The sequence below is a fragment of the Watersipora subatra genome, chromosome 3 (genome assembly GCF_963576615.1).
Source record: "Watersipora subatra chromosome 3, tzWatSuba1.1, whole genome shotgun sequence".
Classification (NCBI taxonomy): domain Eukaryota; kingdom Metazoa; phylum Bryozoa; class Gymnolaemata; order Cheilostomatida; family Watersiporidae; genus Watersipora; species Watersipora subatra.
Window position 1 is genome coordinate 74948809 of NC_088710.1, and position 21683 is coordinate 74970491.

Sequence of the window (21683 nt, forward strand, 5' to 3'; positions counted from 1 at the left end):
TTTGCCTGTCTGGATTGCTCTGCATCGGCTTGTCCATCTGCCGATCTGCCTGTCTAATCGCATGTCTGTGTGACTGTGCACTTGTCTATCTGTTTTCTTTTTTAACTGCCCTCCTGTCAATCTGCCCTCCTGTCAAACTGCCCTCCTGTCAAACTGCCCTCTTGTCTGACTACTCACCTGTCTAACTGTCCACCTGTCCTGACTGCCCGCATGTCTGACTGCTTGCCTGAAGTTTAACATGATACCGTATTCATTGGTTAAGTTATAACTGCATACAGAGGTCATAGTGTGAGTGTAATCTTACCTTAGCCATGTCAGTTATAGCTGCATACAGAGGTCATAGTGTGAGTGTAATCTTACCTTAGCCATGTCAATTATAACTGCATACAGGGTTCATAGTGTGAGTGTAATCTTACCTTAGCCATGTCAGTTATAACTGCATACAGGGGTCATAGTGTGAGTGTAATCTTACCTTAGCCATGTCAGTTATAACTGCATACAGGGGTCATAGTGTGAGTGTAATCTTACCTTAGCCATGTCTGTTATAACTGCATACAGAGGTCATAGTGTGAGTGTAATCTTACCTTAGCCATGTCAGTTATAACTGCATACAGGGGTCATAGTGTGATGTAATCTTACCTTAGCCATGTCAGTTATAGCTGCATACAGAGGTCATAGTGTGAGTGTAATCTTACCTTAGCCATGTCAGTTATAACTGCATACAGGGGTCATAGTGTGATGTAATCTTACCTTAGCCATGTCAGTTATAGCTGCATACAGAGGTCATAGTGTGAGTGTAATCTTACCTTAGCCATGTCAGTTATAACTGCATACAGGGGTCATAGTGTGAGTGTAACTTTACCTTAGCCATGTCAGTTATAACAACATGTCAGTTTATTATTAATGATAAAAGATATTCATTGTATACAAATTAGTTCCTTAATTCATGTAATTGTATACAAATTACATGTCTGGCCACATGACTCCAAGTAGGATAGCTTGATTGTTTCAGTCAGCCGCCTTAAATGGTATACAATTCTTCAGACTGTGTTTTGTCAGCTTTTCTCACTATTAATTATAGGCAAACCTTTATTTGTTGACACTTATAATCCTACAGAGATTCACATTGTCAATTCATTAGTCGGGCAGTATAATATTCACTCAGGTTCATTCAGCTCTTGGAGTGGCTTTCCTGTGTCTATTACTATTGAACAATCTTTGCTCATACAGTTTCTGAGGGGCTAATGGCCCATTGTTTTTTTATCAACTTTCTCAGCTTAACTCTAGCAGTATTTCTCTCAACTCTTTACCTCTTTGATGTAAGTCTATAATGATTGAATTCATCCTTTATGTCAAATGCCTAGGTATCATGGCAAAATATCAGGTGAATTTACCAAGCATATTATTCCATTACAACCAAGTTGATAAATCAAGCTTTTTCCGTTGTCAATCTTGAGATCATAAGCATTATAGTAGCCTTTCATTTTGATAAGAGCCTACTTACAGATAATGCTGATATATTTTTCGTTACTAAAATCAACACAATTTCAAGTTAATCACTACATCGCCTAATTACGCTGAGACTGGCAGTATTTCCATTGAACTCTTCACATCCTTACACGAAGCTTTCATTTGGTTCATGATTGATGTTGAGGTGGTGAAAAGGAGGAACAGTGCTGAGGGAAACGTTATCACCAAGTTCATTTATGTTTCATACAACTGTAATAAGAACAAGCCTTTACTATCAATTAATTTGCTATTTATTATTGTTATTATTTTAGGATATGCGTATTATACGTCTATTTACAAAGCAGATTGCATGATTATTACCAACATGCAAAAGGCTAGAGCAAATTGAAAAGTCAGTTTTGCTCAGTCTTCATGTATTTGGCATCTGAGCCGTTCCTGAATAATCATTTTGTACTGTCCACAAGTTTTCTGCTTTACATTACGATATAAAAACTCACCAAAACACCTACAGGTTGTGTCTTCGGTGTGAAATCGACGCATTTTCTAACAGGCTTGTATAGCAATGAGCTGCTCTAATTTTTCATAGTAAATAAACTGTCAGAAACAGTAAACAGAAGTTTGCTGGGTAAACTTGCCAGAAAAGCGCTATAGGCCTAAAGCATTGTAGGCTTTGTGAACCTGTGATTGCTAGTGCGTTATATATATAGAGCCATAGCAACAATCACTATCTACCAGCCTGCATACTACCCTGTCATGTTGAGCGAGACAAGCGTGATCTCCATGAAATCTAGTTTATTGGCTTACCCTAACGACCAGCTGCTAGGAGATCTATGAAACAATACACTTGCCATTACTGTTTCACTCCATTTTATAACCTTGTTTTAATTCGCTGGTAATTTTTTTCAACTAGAATTCAAAATACATTTCTCAAAAGGGCACAAGAATGAAGCAAGTTTGTAAAAAAGCATTTATGAGCCGGAAGTCATTCTATGAAACAGTGCAAGTTTGTTACAATGACTGCTTTGTTTTGTGTACTTAAACTGGCAGTTTTAACTCTCAACGCGCAAATTGGCTGTTAAAAATCTGATTGTTTGGCGATTTCATTTAAATTTGTAAATATAATGTTAAAAAACAGTATTAGGCCTACACCTTAGTTTGTAAAATGGACAACTTGCTAACCGAGGAGAGGTGGATATTAATCTAGTCCATTTGATGACCTCCAACAGTGCTGCATAAACAGGAAAATTTTATGATTGATACATTTGAGCCAAATACTTTAATGTTGGCGAGATATCATTTGTGCAATTACTTAATACATTTAAGCTGCTAGTAGCACTGTTAAATGCGGTTCAAGTCAAACAGCCAACTCATGTTATTCTAGTTAATTCTTTATAATTTATTAAACAAGAGCTTTAGGATATGAAGTTTGCAATCGCTGTGTAAATATTTTGAAGGCAACCCAGGTAGCAATGCAATGTTTGCAGCATAAACTCCCATCATAGCCATCATCAAGTTGCATACGTCAGCAGGAAGCAACCTGTTTTCAGTCTGTATCCGGCATTGCTATTGTAATATATTGGTTGAGATTTGTGTCCTCTGCCCACCTCAGGCAATAGAATGGTTGTAATTCTGTCAACTAATGGATAATTAGCTTGGTAGAAAGGATGTCTTGTGGGATTTACTATGAATTTTATCATTATAATATCATTAACCACGAACTAATTAAGCTTGGATGAGTTAAAGATAATTATGCAATGAATGGTCAAGCGGACAATATCTTGATCATATTTAAAGGGAAATAGACCGACAAGGTAATTATTAAGCATCAGGAGCTTCATTGATGCTACATAAGTGACTCTTGACTATTAAAGATACAGACGAGCGCTTAGGATGGTGCCACTATCACTCCAACAAATTTTTATCAGCTATTGTGTGATTAACGGTAAGTTTGTGCTAACATTAATTCCTTGGTCTTTTTTTTCTTGAAATTGTAACAATTTTTTTTGAAAACCAAACTTGACAATTTGTTTTTGTTCATTCTAGCTTTTACACAAGTCTTAGGCACGCCAACGCGTCAAGCACGTAGCCTTGGACCGATGCGGATGGGAAAGCGACTACAAAGCACAAAGGAAAACTCATATAGCTGGAAGGCAGCCACACAAGAATTGATAACTACTTTGAGTGAGGAAGAGGAAGCCCATGCCGCCATGCTACATTCTGCAAATGGAATAATTAATTTGTACAACGCTGAAGAACAGTCTGCTAATTCATATACGTTAGGTTCAACTGCGAAATCAAATGCGGAACAGATACGTGGAATAATGCAAAAGTTAGATGGCAGCAGGACTAGTAAAAAGAGCATGGGAGCTATGAGGATGGGGAAGCGTTCAACGAACTCAAACATAATCTATAAGAAGATACCAAATTACATAGCCGCAATAGTTGGCCAACTGGTGAGTAGGACAAAGGAAGAACAATACAGACTAAGTCAAGTGCTGAAAATAGCAAATGATATCATCAATCATTCTGAATATTCCATCTCGGATACTGAGAAAAAGAATGAGGCAGACCCCGAAAGAACATCAACGGTCAATAAATCTACGGAACAGTTCAGTGACAAATAATGATGGTTTATTTTGCTGCAATTCAATTGGTGCCAGCTTCATGCATTTTCACACTCACTAATAGCAAGTCTATCAATAATAAAATGAGTATTCAATACATTGCATTCATATTTTTCAGTTGTCAATAGTACTTAGAAAAAAGAAAATCATTACGCAATAATATAGACCATCATTAAATAAAATATGTTTGATGGAAATGACTACATATCAATATCACAACAAAATAGAATGAACAAAACCATCACAGCCAATTTAATGCAGTATACATAAGACATGATAGAAAACATTTTTATTCTAGACATACAGCTGTACATTAAATCAAAACATGGTTTTTAAATTAAACAAGCCCTCAATATTTAATATTTATGACTGTGGGCGAGAAGGATCCTCTTGAGCAATACCTGGAAATATATAATTAATACTTGGCGACTTCTGATCAAATGGAAAAGATGACTCTGTAAGGCGGCTGCCACAAGCCGTGTTTTCTATTCACCTTTAAAGAAAACATGGTGCCTGTGGAGAGATGAACAAGGACTTTGCTGGTCGATACTAGATTATAAATCTTTACATTCTTGGTGGTGAAGATGATGCTTCCAACATAAAACACACAACAACCTAAAACAATAGCTACAAATGATGTGCTATTGAAATAATACAATAAATGTTTGATTGTCCAATGTGCTGCTTTTGTTGATCAGTTGGGTTTCACATCTGTCTTCGGTTCACTGCTGAGCATGCGTGGAGCAAATTACAAACCTAACCAACTTGATGATTCAGCATACTGGTGCAGCGAGCAATTAGCCTTCGATAAAAGAATAACAGAGAGCTTGCTGAACTTTAAAGTCTCCATCACCGGCCTTGATTTATCTTTGAAAGGGCCTTGAATTATCTTTGACATCTAGCCTTTGAATAGATACTTGAGAAAGACTACAGAATACCGGAGACAGCAGGTGTATTCTGCTCAAACTCTAGTAATATTTTATCAAGAACATTACCCATAAAAAGCTTTTATATTCTTTGCATCTTCTTTGCAGCAATTTCGCTTTTCATTGCTTTCAAGAAACTTTTCCTTCAGCAGATGCTTTCACAGCAGCTTTCCTTAGCAGATCTTTTTGCAGCCACTCTAGCAGATATTGCAAATGATCATCTCTCCAAACCCTTAGGGACTTTAACATCCCTTTGCGCCACATATTCTAGGAATTGAAAAATATTTTAAGAACAGCATTAAATCTGACTTCATCTTGATTGGTGAGAGTCCTTTTTTATCAATAACATAAAACTGTCAGATTTTATCTCGAGCATTCCGCCGTCGATGACAATAACACCAGAACTGGCGAGACTCCATGATGACAACAGAAAAAATTGCTGCACATACATTATGAAGGGGGAGAAATGCATATTGAGGCTAACTTTGGGCAGAGGGGGGATTGAGTCCATTTTTGCATTCAATTTTGCAGCCATCAGAAGTAAGACTAGCTCCTTGTTCCAACAAGAACTTGTGAAACGAGTTCCTAGCTTCGTTGGAGTCATCATACCCCAATTCAGTCTGTACAAATTCTACAGTTAGCGTGGGCCGGTATCTGAACAACACATATATATAAGACATGGATTACAAATGACAACAGCAAAGACCTATGGCATATTTTAATGAGTGAAGACCTGTGGCATCACTGTGAAATGCAGCAGTCCTGCAAAGAATCAGCGTGCAATAAGTTACATAGTGACAACTAGGCATAAAAAAGTATACATTTCAGTATTAACCAAGGTTTGGCGAGCGAGCAAAAGACTCACATTTATTGCAAACAAGTTTACTATCGACTCCGTTGGCTGACTGTAAAAAAAAGTTTTTGCATACAAATTACATGATTAAACTCATATTAATACTATCTAATACAGTAAACTGTTAGGAACTAAACTCACGTTAATACTATCTAATACAGTATACTGTCAGGAACTAAACTCATGTTAATACTACCTAATACAGTATACTGTTAGGAACTAAACTCATGTTAATACTACCTAATATAGTATACTGTTAGGAACTAAACTCATGTTAATACTACCTAATACAGTAAACTGTCAGGAACTAAACTCATATTAATACTATCTAATACAGTATACTGTCAGGAACTAAACTCATATTAATACTATTTAATACAGTAAACTGTCAGGAACTAAACTCATATTAATACTATCTAATATAGTATACTGTCAGGAACTAAACTCACATTAATACTATCTAATACAGTATACTGTCAGGAACTAAACTCATATTAATACTATTTAATACAGTAAACTGTCAGGAACTAAACTCATATTAATACTATCTAATATAGTATACTGTCAGGAACTAAACTCACATTAATATCTAATACAGTAAACTGTCAGGAACTAAACTCATATTAATACTATCTAATACAGTAAACTGTTAGGAACTAAACTCACGTTAATACTATCTAATACAGTATACTGTTAGGAACTAAACTCACGTTAATACTATCTAATACAGTATACTGTCAGGAACTAAACTCATGTTAATACTATCTAATACAGTAAACTGTCAGAAACTAAACTCATATTAATACTATCTAATACAGTATAATGTCAGGAACTAAACTCATATTAATACTATCTAATACAGTATACTGTCAGGAACTAAACTCATATTAATACTATTTAATACAGTAAACTGTCAGGAACTAAACTCATATTAATACTATCTAATATAGTATACTGTCAGGAACTAAACTCACATTAATACTATCTAATACAGTATACTGTCAGGAACTAAACTCATATTAATACTATCTAATATAGTATACTGTCAGGAACTAAACTCACATTAATATCTAATACAGTAAACTGTCAGGAACTAAACTCATATTAATACTATCTAATACAGTATAATGTCAGGAACTAAACTCATATTAATACTATCTAATACAGTAAACTGTTAGGAACTAAACTCACATTAATATCTCATACAGTATACTGTCAGGAACTAAACTCATATTAATACTATCTAATACAGTATAATGTCAGGAACTAAACTCATGTTAATACTATCTAATACAGTAAACTGTCAGGAACTAAACTCATATTAATACTATCTAATATAGTATACTGTCAGGAACTAAACTCACATTAATATCTAATACAGTAAACTGTCAGGAACTAAACTCATATTAATACTATCTAATACAGTATAATGTCAGGAACTAAACTCATGTTAATACTATCTAATACAGTATAATGTCAGGAACTAAACTCATGTTAATACTATCTAATACAGTAAACTGTCAGGAACTAAACTCATATTAATACTATCTAATACAGTATAATGTCAGGAACTAAACTCACATTAATATCTAATACAGTAAACTGTCAGGAACTAAACTCATATTAATACTATCTAATACAGTATAATGTCAGGAACTAAACTCATGTTAATACTATCTAATACAGTAAACTGTCAGGAACTAAACTCATATTAATACTATCTAATACAGTATAATGTCAGGAACTAAACTCACATTAATATCTAATACAGTAAACTGTCAGGAACTAAACTCATATTAATACTATCTAATACAGTATAATGTCAGGAACTAAACTCATGTTAATACTATCTAATACAGTAAACTGTCAGGAACTAAACTCATATTAATACTATCTAATACAGTATAATGTCAGGAACTAAACTCATGTTAATACTATCTAATACAGTAAACTGTCAGGAACTAAACTCATATTAATACTATCTAATACAGTATAATGTCAGGAACTAAACTCATATTAATACTATCTAATACAGTAAACTGTCAGGAACTAAACTCATATTAATACTATTTAATACAGTATAATGTCAGGAACTAAACTCATATTAATACTATCTAATACAGTATACTACTGTTAGGTGACGGGATGATTTAGTTTACTTATATGGAAATATTGTTTAACCTATCCGTTTCCATATTTTTATTTGAAAAGTAATCGGTATGATATTACTATACTCATGACTGTATGCAGAGTTTACAGAGGTCCACCGTTTCAACTGGGAAGTGGCTATTAAGTTCCGAGGGTGAGATACATACACTTTAACCATTATCTTTAAAGCTTTCATCCTTTCGCGGGTTAGAAACATATCTATGACATAGCCCGACATTTTAGGAGCTTTACTGTAGAGCTTCAGCATTTGGTGGTAGTTGCTGAGAGACCAAGCAGAGCGAAACGCAAGGGCAAAAGCAACACATGAATTCAACTTTTCTTCGGCTGTCAGGCTGGCAAGTGCGGAGATCATGTCTAAAGTAAAAAAAGGCAATAGTCAGGCAGAACGAGGCATGCCTGGAAAGGTAACCATGAGTTTGTGTCATAGGGAGAAGACCAATGCAAGCCATTGGACAAAGGATTCCAATTTCATTATAAACAATAGCAAGAGCAAGGGAGAGCGAGGGAGAATGCATAAGGCATAACTGTTGAGTACATTCAATTAGTACATGTCTACGTCTGCTCATAAGGGCACTCCTGGGACAAGGCATCTTCACAGTTAATTCACATTCAATTCGTCTGTGGCAAAGCTTACGATGCGGACAAGAGACATACTGTCTCCAAGGCTCGTAGGTGTGCACGATTAGCTATTGCAAAATTGATGGTCAGTTAGGAACATTTCTTTAGCACACGGGATTACAAAGCTAAAAACGGATATAAACATTTTTGAAGGTGGGCCCAAACTTGAATGCTAGTAGTGGCTTGTATCTATTTTTAGAATCACCTACACGCAAATAACTAAAGAGCGTGCTTACATTTCCTGGTAATTTTCATAGCAACGCTTCCACCGCATACACGCTGGAGCGCAGAAGCAATATTAATGAATGCGTTGGTTAAGGTGACACCCATCAGTGCTTTTAAACAAAAGATATTTCAATGCATTTATATGAAACTTCAAAATGATAGGAAATCTTCACAATAATGTCATCACACCTTTTTTTAGTTAGAATATTGAAGCCAAAACATTGCTAGAAGTTATTAATAGCAGTCATTGTCTAGACTCTAGAAGCAACAAAAACAGCATATTGCAGACCTACAGCTGAGCCATCTTCGGCCAAGCTCAACAACGACTGATTACTTCATACTATTATTTTCACCGCTCAGAGTTATTTACAAAATATAGCTTAGGGCAACAGAAGGCTCAAGACAAAACACTGATACATGAAAGCCATGAAAGGTTGGATGAGGCGACTACCATTTCCTCCTTATTGGCTAACTCTTTTCGCATCCTCTTTTTAGCTCCACCATCATTTGTTATATGTACATAACAATAAATCAATAATGATAGTAATTATGTGGTAATTATGTTGTTGAGATATCCGTTTCTTTATTTGTTTGTAGTAAAAAAGCCAGCATTTCAAAATTTATGGACCGAAAATAGCTATCGGAACTGGCCTTTAACATTTTTGTCTCACTATACTTGTGCACAATAATAATGTCTCACTTTCACGGAGTATGTACCAGACCTGGCCGTATAGTTCCGACGGGTGAGCTTTGAATGAATATGAGAGCGAAGTTGAAGTAAGTTCTAAAACTCGTTTAACACGCATCCTATGGTTAGCCATCAAAATATCGCTTTCCCTCTTGACGCACTTGAGAGAAACCGATGTGCAGGGTTATCTTTATTATACATACTACTACCCTGGCAGTCTGGTTCACCGTAAAAAATCGTCAAGTGTGTCGATAAAGCACAGCTAACAAGTAGCTGCGCAACTATTCGGTGTCAGTGTTAGAATGTAGGCCGACCGATTAGATTTGAATGTCACAGGTTGGGTTATCATCTAAAGCTATCCTTTATCATAACCTTAAACCTTTCCAACAAATAGCTGAATGGACAGATAAACACCGCTCCTATTGTACATAGTAATGTCATATTTTTGTTTTACTTTATTTTAAACACAAAACATTGTTATTGTTTTCCTTTTGCAAAATAAACCTTGCTGTCGAGACTTGAAAAAAAACTCGAGGTAAATTGACATTAAAGGTGTGCGTTCTCCTCAACTCATTGTAAAACTACCGCAATCATCAACCATGAGCTAAGTGGCAGTGATAAGAAAAAGGAAAAAAGTTGTGGATATAAACCAAGAATACTACAGTTATGGTAGTCGTTAAATTAAAGACGTAAGTCTAGTCTTTTTCCTTTATGAAATACTGAAGGCGTGAGTTTGGGACGAGACTTAAGTTTTCAATTTAATGACTGTAACGTAACTGTAGTATTCTTGGTTTATATCGACAACTTTTCTATTTTTTTCTTATCACTTCCACTCAGTTCATGATCCATGATTCCGGCGATTTTATAATATGTTTACGAGGAACACGCATATCCGACATTCATTTACAACGATTTGTTTATTTTTCTAGACAGCAAAGTCTATTCTGCAAAGTAAAACTAATAAAAATATTTTATACGTCTACAATAAAGTAAAACAAAAATATATTTTTACTATAAAAAGAATGGTGTCTACATGTTCATCTTTTTATCTGTATTCAGGGGTCAAGGTTAGGAAATAAGATAGCTTTCGACGATACTCCCAACTCGTGACATTGAGGTTGGTAGAGTGACGCTGTAACACCTGCAGAAATCGATCGTCTTTAAAGCTTCCAGCTCCTGCGAAGGTGACTCAGAGTTTTCTGAGCATCAAGTGGTTAAAGTTTGGGATAGACAGCTTATGGTTAGAGCTGACAGGCGTCAACAGCGTTATGCTGCAGGGGATGATAAGGGAATGGAGGTAAATATATCTTTAACTTTGAGTCTGCTATATATATACTGTTGTGTTTACATTCAGATTATATTTCCTCGTTTGAGACTATAATGTAACTTCCTGTGCATGCGTGGTGATTCAGATGCACAGTGAGTTAGTTCTTGCTACAAAATTAACGATGTCGGTTGTTAAATTGACTGCTTCTTAATTAATCAATAGCGTCTAGCAATATAATGGCTTAAATTGATGAACAAGTGTTAAATACGCTAAAGGTAATAATTTTAGTACTCATGAATACATTTACTAATTAATACAATTATAACTTTTTGCTATCACCAATCATCGTTTCATAAATTTTTTATCGTTCCACCTAGCTATAATATTTGCTTAAAATTTTCCTTGGCAGGTTTAGCTGGTAAATAAGATTCATGATTAGAATATATGTTTACTTCTCACTTGTAGAAAGTGAAGAAAATCGATTGATCAATGCTCATCTTTAACTTCCAGAAACAAAGCTTCGAATTGTTGGCTTGGCGTACTTATGCTTCGGTTAAACATTTATTCATTTTTAAATTACACTCGCAATCTATCCAACGCCCAATATGAGAGCTTTCAGTAGATACGCGTTAGAACAACATATCTATGAATGACATATATTTTTTACATTTGTTATATTGATTACAGGATGTTTATGTGATGCCACCAGCAGAGCAGCTGTGTTAGTCTGGAAACTACCATAAATGGGAAAGAGAGACCTGTGAGTGGCCACGATGGATGTTTTTAATAAAAACTTTATGCCAAGATGAAAATTTTTTAGCTTGTAAAAATTATATAATAAAATAATATTGTTGAAGATAATGCAAAACATGATTTGCAGAACATACTAAACACATCATAGCCCTCTTGCCACCTGTACTGAAATCTTGTCTGATAGATGGATTTATGAAGTGTAATCAGAGCTGTATTAACAGATACCTTTGAATATCTCGACTCAATTCTAACGAACCAAATAATAAGAACTTAAAAAATTATATGCTTCACACTACTAAGTAAAAACAGGTAAGTCTACGCTGCAAACTACCAACCAGTTGCAAGAATGGCTTTATTAACCCTTTGCCAGAATCGGTGGGTTGATTGGTTTCAAAGAAATTGATGTCTTGCGTTCACTATTTCTGTGAACTCATAAAACCATTTGTTTTGTGCTTGAATCAACTAATCAAATGTGACCAGTTAATTTTTTTCTACAAATAGATACTAATAATGACTAGATAACGTTGACTATACATGACTTTTTTAGGGATGAAGTTGGTTTCGCCATATATTCAAACATACTCTTTTTAAAGATGCGGCTTACTTATTTTATCTCGTAACTAGTTTCCGGTGTGGGTAGCAACTGAGAACTTCGCTGATACAAAGGCTGCGGATGAAATAAATTAATTGGACGACATAATTACCGTAGACCGGCAGAATTGTAGTCGGTACTCAAATGTTTACACAGCATTTAGAAATAATATGACAAATTTTTAATTTCCCTCATTTAGACGTTTGAGACATTTATAATATTGTATCTGTAGCTAGATTAAAAATTTTATACAAATACAAAATGAAATATATGCCAATAGAGCCACATTGGACTAGACTTTTATCGCAATAGTCGATGTGAATACAAGAGATCAAGACAGATTGTTTCACTATATACATCATTTCGGGCAAGTCAGGGCACATCTTTTTTTCTGAGCATTTTACCGCGATCAATTTTTGTCGATTTTAATCTTCAAATATTTTTACAATGAGATCGCCTAAAACAACAAACAACATATCAACTGATAGAAAAAATCAATACGTTCTGTTAAAATTAACTAAAATTTGATGCAATCACATCTTTAAGTATTTATTAACCATTGTTTTGTTGACACATCTGACGATCTATCATGGCGAACTAAAATGTCATGAAAGTTGTATATATATATATATAATAGACTAGGTGATGCCCAATTCATATAAATGTCTTTGCACTGAAAATTTATTTGTATTTAACATAGAACAGCAGTTACCATTCCAACTTTAAAACTTCATATCATGAGAAAAGTGTTTTGTGTGGTTTAACAGTCTCCCTGCCGTCCATGTACAAATTTATCTATCGGCCTACTGCCAGCTATCGGCTAACTGCCAGCTATTGGCTAACTGCCAGCTATTGGCTAGCTGCCAGCTATTTTACCGAAGATTGCTGATTATGCTTCATGATACGTAAACAATTTTTTCAACTTCAAACTCTAGAATCAAACTCTATCTAGAATATTGTTGTTAGATATTTTATTTTGTTAACATGTTAAACAAATAGTGCTATGGCAAAAATTCAATATATCTATACTTTGTGCATTGCTAAAGTTATGTGAACCTATGATCGCTACGAAGCTAAAACGATGCTCTACAATGTTCCTTACTCTTACAAAACTATTACTTTTATCATCATCAGAGCCAGTGCTGCTACTTCAATTCTCTGTGTAATCACAAAACTCAGAATCTGAATTGGCTATAATGTCATCAACATAAGTAATTTTCTGTTTTCTAACTCGGGAGGTACTAACAAAACTTACACAAAAAATGTTAGTTTTCAAGTTGGAAACTCCTAAACAAAAATTTAAAATTACTTCATTATTATAGGCTAATTTTATAGAGAAATCTCCGAACAACACTGTCAATACCATAAAAGTCCTAAAGACTGTTGGTTATGTTGTCAACGAATAATAAATTAAGTTACTACGCAATTGCTGGGAAAGTCGCAAAAATGTGTCTACGACAGTCGACCCATAGAAAACGCATAAATGCGTCTATGGCAGTGAAAGGGTTAAACAAATAAGATAAAAACAAAACTGTGAAGGTTTTCAAACTTTTTCAAATTGTAATTTTCAAATGAAAAAAGTGATTTGTGCAGTTGAAATAAATTAAGAGAGTGAATAAAACAGGTGTAAAGGTGTTTAAATGTATAAGTGTGAACTCATTAGAGAGTAATGGCTAAATATAGTCTGCTTTGTTATGATTACAATTATTTGGTATACAATTATATGATTTTAATTCGTTTCAGTGTTGGCATCGTAAGTCGAAAATGTCATATAGAGGGGTATAGAAACTCATAGTAATTATCTCATGCAAACGCCCCTTGGTAAAAATAATCAAAATTTTATTAACAAAACAATATATTAACCTTAGTAACTATATTGACCTACAGCAACTTTAGCATATTTAGTGGTCATGATCTGCAATAAAATGTAACATTACGATGTACTATGTGCAGTAAGTACCGTGTAACATTTACTATAACTTATAAAAAATAACGCTGAACTGAAATAGCGAGCATAATATCTCTTTTAACATTGTGAGAAGGATTTCGGCAAATAACATATCGGCCTTTTGGTTATTTTGTCGTAATCAGTACACCGTCTGTCCAATTTTCATTTTGAGAGAACTTTATGTTGACATTTGACGAAAAAGCATCGTGTTTTATACCCTAGGACACTTATATTTCGCTAGTATTTAGTTTCGTGAGTAGCACACAGAGTAAAATTTCGCTGCAACTTAATTTCGCAGCTCTGATGAGTGCGAAAATATAGTGATGTGAAAATAAATACAGTGGAACAAACAAATTAGATTCCTCAGGTCCGGTCCTCCAGTAAAAAAAGTTTTTGTATTTGCGACTAGTTTGTATTTGTAACCCGCAGGTATAAATGTATGGCAGAAATCGATAATTCAACGTGATCGCTTGCTGCCATTTGTTTCTTGGACTATCAATGACGTCTCGGTCCCTTCCGTCGTGACCGATATGGTACCGATATTAGATCTCAAGTATTTATAGCAAGCGATGGCCATGGCACGTTTTGAGTTCACAATATTTCAAATTTAACAAAAAATCAAATACAGTACATGTCTCATAAAAAAAATAGATAACAACCAACTTCACAACCAGAACTGTATAACATGGTTAGACCTGGTGAGGGTTGTTATCGTTTTTGGTTGGCAGTAAAATTCATCACTACAATAAGTATTATTTAATTGTATGACTTCACCTACCAGACTTTCATCCTCATCAGTTACAAATTCGGTGACTAAACTGATATCATCATCTTCTTCGTTTGTCTTGGCTTTTCCAAAAAAACTTGTTATCTTAATTTGCTTTGCCATGCTGCTCATTCGGTGTATTAACGAATTTACTAGAAATTTCCCAATGAGCTCAATCACACACAAAATTATCTGCATTTCTAATATCACGATTTTGTTGTGGATATCAATGAACTACAGGGCCGTATTCCCTTGGACAGCTAGCCGGCTAAGACGCCCCAACTTTTTAGGAATTTCATAGTCCAACGGCTATAGAAAGGCTTTTTATCGCTGTAGAATATCACTTTATTCGAAGCCATAGATACAAACATCAACTTTTAGTAGTTCTTAGGCGTCATTATTATCTTCATCAGCGGCAAAATATTCTTGTTAACGACTTTTATAAAGGTTTGCAAAATATCAAGTTTTAGCAAACATCTGCTTGCCCATATCCTACTTAATGAACTTGAAATAAAATGGGCAAAAATGATCTTTGTTAAAACGCTTAAAAAAAAAAGATGTCTTCTTTCTGAGCTTTTTAACTGCATACAAGTTTTGCCTGTTTTAATTTTAAAATGTTTTGTCAGTCACATCAGCTAAAACAAAGCAAATCTCAAAAAATAGAAAAATGTTGATACTTGCCAATAAAATTTTTTAAAACTTCACGTGAGAGGCCCGGCTGAGGCCCTACATAAGAGAAACCTGTTGGGAGCTTACAGCACCCCCCCCCCTCCTTCTCCACACCCCAGATGTTCATAACTAGTCGTCTAACATTAGCCCCCCAACTTGCAACCAGTGAATACAGGCCTGTGTAGAACATAGCTATTTAATTTCGAATTTTCGCTAGTTCGTTATGATAGTTAAGTTTCGCGCATGAATTTTTCGCGTGATGATGACTCCGCGAAAACGCGAAAGTTAGATGCCGCGAATACTTAAGTGTCCTAGGGTATGGTAAGACGAAAAAGATCTTATAACAGAAGAATTGTAACCGGAGTGCAGTGGATTAATTAAATTATTATTGCAGTGCACTGGATTAATTAATAATTTATCATGTGCAATCGCAAAAAGGATATACAGTACATGGTAAGAGACAAGGATATACAGTACATGGTAAGAGACAAGGATATACGGTACATGGTAAGAGAAAAGGATATACAGTACATGGTAAGAGAAAAGGATATACAGTACATGGTAAGAGACAAGGATATACAGTACATGGTAAGAGAAAAGGATATACAGTACATGGTAAGAGAAAAGGATATACAGTACATGGTAAGAGAAAAGGATATACAGTACATGGTAAGAGAAAAGGATATACAGTACATGGTAAGAGAAAAGGATATACAGTACATGGTAAGAGAAAAGGATATACAGTACATGGTAAGAGAAAAGGATATACAGTACATGGTAAGAGAAAAGGATATACAGTACATGGTAAGAGAAAAGGATATACAGTACATGGTAAGAGAAAAGGATATACAGTACATGGTAAGAGAAAAGGATATACAGTACATGGTAAGAGAAAAGGATATACAGTACATGGTAAGAGAAAAGGATATACAGTACATGGTAAGAGAAAATGGGTGTGATAAGAACGACTTGGCCTGGTGGTTACGCACGTTTGTAAGCAGACTTGATGTTTGAATGTTGTGAGTTCAAATCCAGTACGAAGGTGATTTTTCATTACTAATACTTTTTCGCTATAACTGGACAGATGAACAACAGACAGACAAACTTTGAGATATACAACATTTATAACACTATACGTACGGATCTCTTTCTCACAAGTGCGGCGAGATATGTTACCATTCAAATCGAATTTGAGAAGTTATCCCATAATTGACACTTTTTATATGGAATTTTTTTACGTAGTACAGAACAAAAACTTTGCATAAATTTTTAATGTTATCTGGAATTTACGTTATGGGAAGTATACGTTAGAGCGTCTACTGTACAAGAAAACCTCAACATCATCAGCACAAATACAGTCAAACCTTGATATCATCAGCACAAATACAGTCAAACCTTGATATCACCAACACAAATACAGTCAAACCTTGATATCATCAGCACAAATACAGTCAAACCTTGATATCACCAACACAAATACAGTCAAACCTTGATATCATCAGCACAAATACAGTCAAACCTTGATATCATCAGCACAAATACAGTCAAACCTTGATATCACCAACACAAATACAGTCAAACCTTGATATCATCAGCACAAATACAGTCAAACCTTGATATCACCAACACAAATACTTTCAAACCTTGATATCACCAACACAAATACAGTCAAACCTTGATATCACCAACACAAATACAGTCAAACCTTGATATCATCAGCACAAATACAGTCAAACCTTGATATCATCAGCACAAATACAGTCAAACCTTGATATCATCAGCACAAATACAGTCAAACCTTGATATCATCAGCACAAATACAGTCAAACCTTGATATCATCAGCACAAATACAGTCAAACCTTGATATCACCAACACAAATACAGTCAAACCTTGATATCATCAGCACAAATACAGTCAAACCTTGATATCACCAACACAAATACTTTCAAACCTTGATATCACCAACACAAATACAGTCAAACCTTGATATCACCAACACAAATACAGTCAAACCTTGATATCATCAGCACAAATACAGTCAAACCTTGATATCACCAACACAAATACAGTCAAACCTTGATATCATCAGCACAAATACAGTCAAACCTTGATATCATCAGCACAAATACAGTCAAACCTTGATATCATCAGCACAAATACAGTCAAACCTTGATATCACCAACACAAATTCTTTCAAACCTTGATATCATCAGCACAAATACAGTCAAACCTTGATATCATCAACACAAATGCAGCCAAACCTAAATATTGCCAACACAAATGCAGGCAAATGTCAATGTCATCAACAAAAATACAGTTAAACCTGTATGTACCAAACTAATTTATTCTGATGTTTGCTTTGTAGGAGGGAGCAAAACTTTTTATAGTTTAATTCATTTGAGAACCACAAAATGACGACAAATGTAAGTCACCACTTACAGCTTTAAAAATGCATTTTTTTAAATTATGCAAAAGACAAGATGTAAAAACCCAAAGTATATTCAACAGACTTAATGAAGTAATAACCAGTAAGAAGAGGTTTGTATTGTTAGTTTACTCTGGAGATAAATAAACTCAAGTGTAGGTTCGGTAATCTGTAGGTTCAGTCGTAAAGTAATAGAAATAAATACCTCGAGTAAATTACTCCTAATTGCAATAGTGTTTAAATTTTCTTATATTACATTTTAAATTAGTTTTGTTTCAATTTTAACCTCTATTTCTTTAAGAATTTAGTTTTGTAAAAGTATTCCGGCGTTGTATGTTGAAAATTATTTCATATGGGGTACGTTTAAAGCATCAAGAAGGAAACATGGGCATATGCGACAAGCATGCCAGATGATCCCTGACAAAGAATTGCGCTCTAAACACCAGCCTGTGTAGCGACTACATTAACTTTTCCACAATAAAACTCTTTGCTTGTTCTCATGGAAGAGTTTTTAGCAAATGAATTTCGGCTGACATACACTCTGTATTTTTGCTGTAAAAGCAAGGTTTTGTCTTAGAGCTTTAATCTAAAATTGTTTGAAATCAGCAGAAAATTTTGCACAAGAACAAATGCATTCGAAGTGTAGAAGCCAAGTTTACTATTCGAAGTGTAGAAGCCATGTTTACAATTCGAAGTGTAGAAGCCATGTTTACTATTCGAAGTGTAGAAGCCATGTTTACTATTCGAAGTGTAGAAGCCATGTTTACTATTCGAAGTGTAGAAGCCATGTTTACTATTCGAAGCGTAGAAGCCATGTTTACTATTCGAAGCGTAGAAGCCATGTTTACTATTCGAAGTGTAGAAGCCATGTTTACTATTCGAAGTGTAGAAGCCATGTTTACTATTCGAAGTGTAGAAGCCATGTTTACTATTCGAAGTGTAGAAGCCATGTTTACTATTCGAAGTGTAGAAGCCATGTTTACTATTCGAAGTGTAGAAGCCATGTTTACTATTTTTTTACAGTTTAGTAAAACTGGCCTCCAAAGAACAATGCTATCGTTGTCGCTATTTGACATGCCATTAGCTAGGCAAGCTATGATTGGCCACCAAGATACATTCAGACCCTCAAATGTGAGTTATATTTCATGCATTTGTATGCTAACTCTTTACGTAGGTACCCCATGTCTCAATGACATAATGGACGCAAGACAGAAGAGAGGGTAGTAATGATGGCAATGTAATATGTACATCTACAAATATTTGTCATGCATACCTATAGTGTTGGTAGTGAAAACATAGTAGAGAATCCTGTAGCTTGTGAACTCCAATTGAGAACCAGGCACACCTTCCGAATAGAGGGCCTTCAGCTGGGTCTGACATTGATTAAACTCACAGTGGTCTTGCTGCAAGTAAGAAGGCAGTCGATTCTAAGCAAGACAAACAGCCAGCTAGCACCCTGTTACATGCATATCTCTATTTCCTGAGTCCATAGTCCTCATTTAAAACCTACTCGTGGCCATCAATCAGGCCACACGAATTTGATGATACTCCTTCCTTTTGCACCGAGAATCACGCATCTGATAGTAAAATTGACCCGATAGTAATCGGCTGTGTGTACTATTGCGTTTAGGCCAAAGAATGGTCTGCCACAAACAAAGGTGGCAGTATTATTCAAACGCATCGCATGTTCATACTAGCGACTAAGTGCAAGCTTTAGCCCCTAAAGTCACCCAACAATAGGCTAGTACTTATCTATAGCTATTGCAACCAGTAAAGAGTGCAATACAAATAGGAAAGCACTAGCGCTGCCACTAGCGCTGCCTATGACAACTCCGATTATCAGCAAATGTATATTCATTCTTCATAAAATTGAGAATTCTGAAGCATTGCACTACAACAAATTGTTTCTATCTGAAAATTAATTTTATAGTCAAGTAACTTTAAGTATTAAATTGATTTGTTTTCAATTTACTCAAACCATTGTTGATGTAAGTGTTCATACCAGAAAAAACGATATTCTAACAAAGTACCTGGACAGTACAAATGAAGGTTTGTGTGAAATACATCCACAGGGCTAACTACTGAAAGTAAAATACAAGCTACGATGTACGTGTGCAAAAGTAAGAAAAGTAGCGAGTCCGTTTGGGATCCCTTGTTAGGTCTTAAATACTCTTGACTATTATTCTACAAGTGATACCCATCCTAAATTATCTTAGATACTTTAGTATATGAGCTAGAATTGCTGACAATTGCGTGTCAGTTTAATTTGCGATCACTAGCAGAAGACCAACCAAACTTTCAATTGCTGACAAAGGGAGAATGGATGAAAAACAAGCTAGTGTCTACACCTGCAGCACCTAAGGTTCATAATCATAGCGTCTATGTTACCTACCGCACCTAGGTGCGGTAGGTAACCTAGACGCACCTAGGTTCATACCAAAGCGCCTGAAATTTTATTACTGGCCCACACCTTGTGACATTTTCCTAATTAGTGGCTTGAGCAGAAATCTGGTTGTTGGTGTGCCGAGTGTGCCTTGTAATAACATTAATAGCAGTAATAGCAGTAATAGCAGTAATAACAGGGTCTAGTCAATATACACATAGGGACATTTGTATTTGATAGTACTAACAGCAATAACAGTAATAGCAGGGTCTAGTCAATATACACATAGGAACATTTGTATTTGATAGTACTAACAGCAATAACAGTAATAGCAGGGTCTAGTCAATATACACATAGGGACATTTGTATTTGATAGTACTAACAAAATACATACAATAAACGCTCCTATAACATATACCTTCTTTAAGGTCGATTCCACTTAGCTTAGCGGAAAGTTTTTCATATAACGTAAAAGGTCGAGTCGATGAATGTTCTCAAATTCAATTTGAATAATAAGAATCTCATAGTTAGCCTTAAAAGTATTTTCCCCTTGCCGCACATGAGAGAAAAGCGTACAGGGGTATCTCTATTATATACCAATGTAATAGTACCCCAGTAGTTTAGTGCCGATAATGTCGTGTACTTATAAAGGGCAAGTAATAAGTAGCTGCACAAATATTCTGAAATACTTAGAGGTCATCGATTGGTGCAGTTGATTGGCACGAGTTGGGGTCTCGTTGAAAAAGATGTTTTATCCTAATCTTTAACCCTGGCTTCAGACAAATGGGGAGACGGACAGACAGACACCGCTTTTATTATAGTGAAGACATCTTTTTGCTTTATTTTATTTTAAATATACAATTTTGTCTTTGCAGCATATCATAGATATGTGTAAAAAAAGTGAAAAAATCAATTTAAATTGACATGGAAAGTGTATGTTACCCGTAGCGTAAAATTACCACAATCACGTGAAAAGAAAAACAAGAAAAGTTGCTAATCTAAACCAATAATACTAGGGTTACTTTACAGTCATTAAATTAAAAAGATGGGTCGAATTTTTCCTTTTTGAAGGGCAAAAGGGGGTGAATTTTTACATGTATTTTACTGTTCTTATGATGTACAATCCTTATAACATTAACTTTTTCAGAATGGATTACTTACATTGTAGGAGCTTCTACTATATTGTTAAGTTTTTGGGATGCAAAAGTATGTATTGATATACTCACAGCCTCTAAAGCAACCCGGGCATGAGTTTCATATACTTTGACAGTAAATGCATCCCGCACACACTGCACCTGCAAGTTA

At 35.1% G+C, this 21683-nt stretch overlaps 1 protein-coding gene across 2 annotated transcripts in view; it reads right to left on the reverse strand.

Moving 5' to 3' along the window:
• Nucleotides 1-4079: 4079 nt before the first annotated feature.
• LOC137389865 (leukocyte receptor cluster member 8-like) overlaps nt 4080-21683 on the reverse strand; it is a 61021-nt gene continuing 43417 nt past the window's right edge. Inside the window, exons 13-16 of one of the 2 annotated variants that reach the window (XM_068076013.1) lie at nt 21605-21673; nt 19269-19398; nt 8189-8396; nt 4080-4709 (exon numbers count right to left, since the gene is read on the reverse strand). In XM_068076013.1, coding sequence (XP_067932114.1) covers nt 4649-4709; nt 8189-8396; nt 19269-19398; nt 21605-21673 — 468 coding nt within the window. In that variant the 3' untranslated portion in view covers nt 4080-4648. Of the gene's footprint in view, nt 5675-8188; nt 8397-19268; nt 19399-21604; nt 21674-21683 lie in introns of both variants that reach the window. The other variant, XM_068076012.1, reaches the window with a different exon arrangement.